Source organism: Podarcis gaigeae (genome assembly GCF_964106915.1).
Source record: "Podarcis gaigeae genome assembly, chromosome: 1".
Taxonomy (NCBI): Eukaryota; Metazoa; Chordata; class Lepidosauria; order Squamata; family Lacertidae; genus Podarcis; species Podarcis gaigeae.
In genome coordinates, this window is record NC_139678.1 from 83,451,493 (window position 1) to 83,459,536 (window position 8,044).

Sequence of the window (8,044 nt, forward strand, 5' to 3'; positions counted from 1 at the left end):
AATTAGTGCTAAAGAGTGGATTTAACTCTTAATACATAGCATGAGGTAGCATATCTTCATTTCCTTAAATAATGCCACTGTTCTTACTGGAAGACAGCATGTGAGGAAGTGGAGATTATCTCTTCAAGGGATTTTTTTTAAAAGTTTCTGACTGCACAGGGTGGAAGGGTAGGGTAATCTCCATTTCGACTGAGGTGGGGGAATGAAAAGATAACCCTTCCCACCCCACACACTGACTTACCTGCCAGAATCTGCCTGTAACTCACACATCCCTAATATGGTGGAGTTAACATATTTACAAAGAAAATATACCCAAAGAATCTGCACAGCCAAGACTATCAACCTTATTAAATGTGCATGTGAGCTTCTGTAGACCAAAGGGTTATTACTGCATTGTATAGCTAAAGAGAGTTCCCTCCGATCCTCTGTTACTCCAGGTAAGCAGGAAAGGAATTGAATGAGCAATTCAAGAAAATGCTCAGAGTTACTGTGTGTTGTGCTTGCAGTCGTTAGTAATCATTAATATAACTGACAAAGACCCTTTTCTCCCTTCTTGAGCCTTCATACAAATTAGTGAGGATTGGGTGCCAGTGAGGTTGGAAAATATATCATTTCACCTAACTTCAACCCTGCCAGTTGTGACTGATTTAAGGTGCAATCCAATGTATGTCGATTCAGAATTAAGTCCCGCTGACTTACAACACCCAGGTTGAGAGATCAACTTAGATGCCGAGAATGAACTTGATGGAGAACAAAAGACTATCATGAGGAAATTAGGGTTCTCCTTTTGCCCTTTAGCCCAACAACCTTCACCAGGGCCCCCTTTACCTCTTGGTTCCTCAAACTGTAGATCATGGGGTTCAGCATGGGAGTAACAATGCAATAGAACAATGAGGCAGTCTTCCCCTGCTTAGGTGAATAGTGGGACCTAGGTCGCAAGTAGGCAAAGATGGCTGTCCCATAGCACAGGGTCACCACCACTAGGTGGGCTGTACAAGTGGAAAAAGCTTTGCGCCTTCCCTCTGCTGTACGGATCTGGAAGATGGTTGTGACGATGTACACGTAAGACACCAGCACAAGGAAGAAGGGTGTGAGCAGAATGAGGACACCAGCTCCCAGCATCACAGCATCTCCCACAAAGGTGCTAGAGCAGGCCAGCTGCTGGACGGCTAAGACTTCGCAGCCAAAATGGTTGATGGTCTTCCTTCCGCAGAATGGCAAGTGCAGAGTGAACACCGTCTGCAACAGGGCATTCACGAAGCCGCAGAGCCAACACCCGACCGCCATCTGCATGCAGAGCCGTTGGTTCATAAGAACATTATAATACAAGGGATGGCAGATTGCCATGTACCGGTCGTACGCCATGACAGCTAGCAGGATGAATTCGATTCCTCCCAGAGACAGGGAAATGTACATCTGTGCCATGCAGCCCACAAAAGAGATGGTTTTGCGCTCGGCCAGGAAGTTGGACAACATTTGAGGAATGATTGTGGTGGTGTAGCACATGTCCAAGAAGGAGAGGTGGCTCAGAAAATAATACATAGGTGTGTGCAAGTGTGGGTCCCCTCTTATCGCCAGCATGATGAGAATATTCCCTGCCAAGGTCACAAGATACATCCCCAGAAAAAGAGCAAAGAGGACTTTCTGAGTTACCGGATTACTGGTCAATCCCAAAAGGACAAACTCCATGTTCCATGATAGATTACCACTTCTCATATTGTATCCAGATTCACCTATGATCGATGTCATAGCAACAACAAAAAAAGATGACAGTGATTTAGTTTTCCTAATACCGGTAATTAATATAACAATTGCATGGCTGGAGAAGGATAGAAGTCTATCTCTTTTAGCTTTCTGTGACCAACAATGGCCAGCTTCCCAAGCAAAGCATTATAGGAATTGCTGTCCCCTACAAATGATCCCCCAGTATCTCATAATGACACATGCATTTATTCTGAATAGGGACTCAGCATGGTGCATACTGAAGCAGAGCTTTGCATAAGAAAAAGTAGGGAGGGAAATAACAACACTTTACCTAATTACTTTCTCCAAATAAGATTTTTATATAGATATAGATATCCTGAATCTGATATACATAAGATACCTATGGAACAGCAATTTCTTAATTTTCTTCCCTTTTAATTCAATGCAAAATCATAAAGGATCACATTGTCTCTGAAATCAACAGAATTCTTGGGATTTAAGCCAGGATTGATGAAATGCTCACCTCGTCTTCATTCATTCATTCATTCATTCATTTTTTTTAAAAAAAAACCTCTCAGAAAAGAAAAAAACTACAACATCCCAAGGCAACCTGTGGCATTCTTGGAATTAAAATTGTAAAATAATAAAACACAACATAAGAAATAAAATAAGCAATTAAAAAATCAATTAAAAGCCACACAGCATCTAGCACAGTGCATTACTGTTGCTACAACAAGAAGAAAAATCAGTGGTATCTGGGGATGAAAAGTTTGGGAACCACTGATTTAACCCATGTTATACTATCAAAATACATTTAAAAAAATAATTTCCATAGCCAGATTCATCTATTATATTTACCTTCCTTTTGCATTCTAATGTTACCCAAAATGTTTCAATAATCATTTAAATAAAGCAATAAATTTATTGATGCCCAGCCCTGTCAGCTTTGTCTGATTCACAAGTCAAAATGAGCAGCGATGGCCAGAAGGTAGATTTGGGTCTACTTGTAGAACTCTGGGTTATTTCCAGTAGATCAGCAAGGGCTTCTGTCATCATGACTCCCAATGGTTTAACAACAGCAAACAGCCAAAGAATACTTTGCAGCTAAATTAGACTGCTGAAATGAAGAAAGCTAATGGGACTAGACTTCTGTCATTAGTGCCAGCATTGTATGCCATCTTTCCAGAGTCAATCAGTGTTCAGGGCAGCTTACAACATGTAATTATTTACATAATTACAAGAATATATCAAAATGTAAGTGGTCATAAGCAATACATGAAAACATCACCACATCATTTGTAATAAGGTCACACACACAAAATTACCCATAACAGCAAACATTAAGCACCTCCAAAATTAAATATCCCCCCCCCAAAAAAAAATCCTAAACAATACTTCCATCCCATTAGTCTTTAGCCATCCTATAGGAGTCAAAAGTAAGGTGATTTTATGAAAGAACTGTGCAGCCAGTTCTCTTCTGGTACTGAAGACCAAGGGGCAAAGTGGGCTCAGAGTCTGCCTACTCTCTCATTCTAACAGAACATCTTTTGCACATGACTCTAGTTGGTAAATCTTGGGATAAATCTACTAAAAAAGTAAAGTAGATCCAAGAACCCTGAAATTAGCTCATCTCTGATGCAAACAACACAGTATATGAGCTAGCCCATCCATCCATAGATGGATGGATGAAATCAGCCAGTGATTCCCACAGTAAGTGTGGATTTATTCAAGTCACCATCCATGCTTATAGCAAGGGCTGTAAATTAGATGAGCGAGTATGAATCTGGATTTGGGGTCCCTTCACTGGCAATGTGTGCTTAAAATATTTTTAAAAAACCACCATGCAGGGTTCTATCCAACAGAATATACAGTACTTGGTTGGAGTAGACCAACCCAAATTAATAGGTGTAATATAGTCATATATACAGTGGTGCCTCGCAAGACGAAATTAATCCGTTCCGCGATTCTCTTCGTCTAGCGGTTTTTTCGTCTTGCGAAGCAAGCCCATTGACAGCTTAGCGGATTAGTGCTATTAGCGGTCTAGCGGCTTTTAGCGATCAGCTGAGAAGCGGCTTATCAGTGGAACAGCTGATAAGCGGCTTAGCGCTTAGGGAAAGGGTGGAAAAAAGCGGGGGGGAAACGCGGGAACTCGCAAGATTTTTTCGTCTTGCGAAGCAACCCCATAGAGAAATTCGTTTAGCGAAGCGCCTCCAAAAACGGAAAACCCTTTCATCTAGCGGGTTTTCCATCTTGCGAGGCGTTCGTCTTGCGGGGCACCACTGTACATATATATAAGGTAAAGGACTCCTGGACGCTTAAGTCCAGTCAAAGGTGACTATGGGGTTGCGGCGCTCATCTCACTTTCGGGCCGAGGGAGCCGGTGTTGGTCCACAGACAGCTTTCCGGGTCATGTGGACAGCATGACTAAACTGCTTCTGGCACAACAGAACACCGTGATGGAAACCAGAGTGCATGGAAACGCCATTTACCTTCCCGTCACAGTGGTACCTATTTATCTACTTGCACTGCTATACTTTTGAACTGCTCGGTTGGCAGGAGCTGGGACAGAGCAACGGGAGCTCACCACCATCACATGGATTCTAAATACTGACCTTTCAATTGGCAAGCCCAAGAGGCTCAGTGGTTTAGACCACAGTGCCACCCGCGTCCCTAAGCTAGCCATATACAGTCATACCTCATGTTACGTTTGCTTCAGGTTGAGCGTTTTCAGGTTGTGTCCCGTGGCGACCCGGAAGTACCGGAACGGGTTACTTCCGGGTTTTGCTGCTCACGCATGCGCAGATGCGCAAAATGACATCACGTGCATGCGCAGAAGCGGCGAATCGCAACATGCGCAGACGCGGTTGCATTCTTTTCAGGTTGTGAATGGGCCTCCGGAATGGATCCCATTCACACCAGAGGTACTTTCATTCATTCATCGCAACCACTGTACATTCATTCCAATGGGCCTACTCTTTGATGTACATTCTGCAAGCTTCTATGTTTCTGGTCAGAAATGCAAAAAGCATCTGGGTGTGAGCGCTTCATACCTGCACTTCTGGCTTTCTGGCCTCTAGAATTTCCAGAAAGTGTCCTCAGTTTTTCACCCCATATGAAATCTGTAGGGCCTTTGAGATTGGTTCCCACAAGTCCAATTACAGTATTTTCCCTCTGCACAGCACAGCATATTTCACTTTGACTTTGGTTCTGCTTCTGTGCCAAACATAATAAATTGATTAATGCCTTTTTCATAGTCTTATGCAATGCACCTAGCTCAGTTGGTAGAGCATGAGACTCCTAATCTCAAGGTCATGGGTTCGAACCCAGCATTGGACAAAGGATTCCTGCATTGCAGCAGGGTGGACTAGATGACTTTTTTTCTAATAAAAATTTATTAGAATTTCCACAATTATAACAAAAATCACAAAGCAGAATGACACACAAAAACAGGAAAAAAGAAAAAAGAAAAATACATCAATGAACGAAAGAAGAAAAAAGGAACAATAAACATATAAACAATAACATCAAACTTAATTCTTTACAAATCCAACCTTTTAAACATCTTGGTTGACTTCCTCCAGTCCCTCCCTTCTGTGTTTCTTTGCAGTTAAAAGTAACAGCTTTCCAATATCATTATTAAACTAAAACAATTTCCAATTAGTCCATCTTATTCACTTTTCTTAATATTCTAAATCCCATTTATTTAATTATAACTTAGTTTAATCCTAGGCCTATTTGTTTCTTTAAAGTAATTTCTAATTTTTTATATCACAATATTTATTCAAATAGTCCTTAAATTTCCTCCAGTCCTCTTGAAACACCCCTTCTTTCTGGTCGCGGATTCTTCCAGTCAGGTCAGCTAGCTCCGAAAAGTCCATCATCTTCATCTGCCAATCTTCCACTATTGGTAATTCTTGTGTTTTCCAATTTTTAGCAAGTAATATTCGGGCGAAGTTGTGGCATACAAAAATAATTTAACATCTTTCTTGGGCAATTCCAAACCTGTTATTCCAAGAAGAAAGGCATCTGGTTTCTTAATAAATGTATATTTCAACATTTTTTTCAGATCATTATATATCTTCTCCCAGAAGTCTTTCACCTTGAAATAAGTCCACCACATATGGGAAAAAGTACCTTCTTTTTCTTTACATTTCCAACAAAGGTTAGGATAAATCTTTGCTAGTTTTACAGGAGTCAAGTACCATCTATACATCATCTTCATAATATTTTCCTTTAACATCGTACATGCAGTGAACTTAACCCCTTTCTTCCATAGCCTCTCCCAATCCTCCATCATTATATTATGTCCCACATCTCTTCCCCAATCAATTATAACCAATTCAACTTGTTCATTCTTTGTATGCCAGTCCAACAACAAATTATACATTTTAGACATATTCTTAACTTTAGTATCTAACAATCCCCTTTCCAATTTGGTTTTTTCTATTGCAAAACCATTTCTCTTATCCATCTTATATAATTCATTAATTTGATAATATTGCAACCAATTCACTTTAACTTTAATTTGTTCAAATGGTTTTAATTTAAAACCTTCCTGATCCTCTAATGACAAATTTGAGTACCTCAACCATTTGTTTTCCATATTTAACTTTTTGGGGGCCTGTGCTTCCATTGGCGAAATCCATTTTGGTGTTTTTCTTACTAAGAGATCTTTATATTTAGTCCATACATTGTATAACGCCTTTCTAATTACATGATTCTTAAAGCCACTGTGGGCCTTTATCTTGTCATACCATAGATATGCATGCCATCCAAATTGATTATCCAGTCCCTCCAAATCTAACACATCATCATTCTCTAATTGAATCCAATCCTTGATCCAGCAGAAGGCAGCAGCTTCGAAGTATATCTTCAGGTCTGGTAGGGAAAAAAACCCTCTTTCTTTTATATCTGTAAGTAATTTATATTTAATTCTAGGCTTTTCCCCCTGCCAGATAAATTTAGACAATGCCTTCTGCCATTCTTTAAAACATTTAACATTATCAATGATTGGTAGAGCTTGAAATAAAAACAACAATCTTCAGCAATGCATTCATCTTTACCACCGATATTCGGCCCATCAATAAAAGTTTTAGATTTGACCATATCTCAAGATCTCTCTTGATTTCATTCCATAATTTTTCATACAGTGGTGCCCCGCAAGACGAACGCCTCGCAAGACAGAAAACCCGCTAGACGAAAGGGTTTTCTGTTTTGGAGGCGCTTCACAAAACAAATTTCCCTATGGGCTTGCTTCGCAAGACGAAATGTCTTGCGAGTTCCTGCGGGTTTTTCCCCCTTTTTTCCTCCTTTTCCTAAGCCGCTAAGCCGCTTATCAGCTGATCTGCTGATAAGCCGCTTATCAGCTGATCCGCTAAAAGCCGCTAAACCACTAATAGCGCTAATCTGCTAAACTGTCAATGGGCTTGCTTCGCAAGACGAAAAACCGCTATACGAAGAGCCTCACTGTAGTTATCTTTAGACAAATTCAAATTCTTCACCGATAAATTCACACCCAAATATTTAACTTTTTTCACAGAAACAAAGCCTGTCCTTTCAAAAAGGGTTTTTCTTTCCTCATTATCTATTTTTTTTCCTAAAACTTTGGTTTTGCTCTTGTTTAATTTAGATCCTGCTACCTGCCCAAACTCTTGAATCAGCTCCAGTGCTTTTACTGCACTGGTTTCTGGATCTTGTAAAGTTAAAACCAAGTCATCAGCAAAAGCCTTTAATTTATATTGCTTGGATCCTACTACAATTCCTTTAACCTCCTCCTCTTTCCTCAACATATTTAACAAAACCTCCAGAACGGAAATAAATAGCAGAGGGGAAAGCCGCCATCCTTGCCTGGTTCCTTTCTCAATTCTGATTTCCTCTGAGACCACATTATTAACAATGATTTTGGATTTTTGCTCAAAATAGATCGCATTAATGCCATTTAGAAATTCCTGGCCAACCTCAATTCTTTCTAAATTTTTCATCATAAATAACCAAGAAATATTATCAAAGGCCTTTTCAGCATCAATAAACATTAACATTGCTTTACAATTTCTTTTCGCTTCCAGTCTTTCTAATATATCAATTATATTTCTAATGTTATCTTTCATATGTCTCCCAGGCAAAAATCCTGCCTGGTCCTTATATATATAATCTGATAGAACCTTTTTCAATCTGTTGGCCAAAATATTTGCAAAAATTTTATAGTCTACATTAAGTAATGAGATTGGTCTATAGTTTTTTACATCAGATCTATCTTGATCTGTTTTTGGAATCAGAGTAATAAGTGCATCTTTCCAGGTTTCGGGAGTTTTGTCCCCTCTTAGAATCTTATTGCACACAT

At 39.7% G+C, this 8,044-nt stretch overlaps 1 protein-coding gene across 1 annotated transcript; it reads right to left on the reverse strand.

Moving 5' to 3' along the window:
* Window positions 1-762: 762 nt before the first annotated feature.
* On the reverse strand, window positions 763-1,689 carry LOC310851663 (olfactory receptor-like protein OLF3; the record flags this gene model as incomplete). Its single annotated transcript, XM_083754283.1, has 1 exon — window positions 763-1,689. The coding sequence occupies one exon, from the start codon at window positions 1,687-1,689 to the stop codon at window positions 763-765; it is 927 nt and encodes a 308-aa protein (XP_083610409.1).
* Window positions 1,690-8,044: the final 6,355 nt, after the last annotated feature.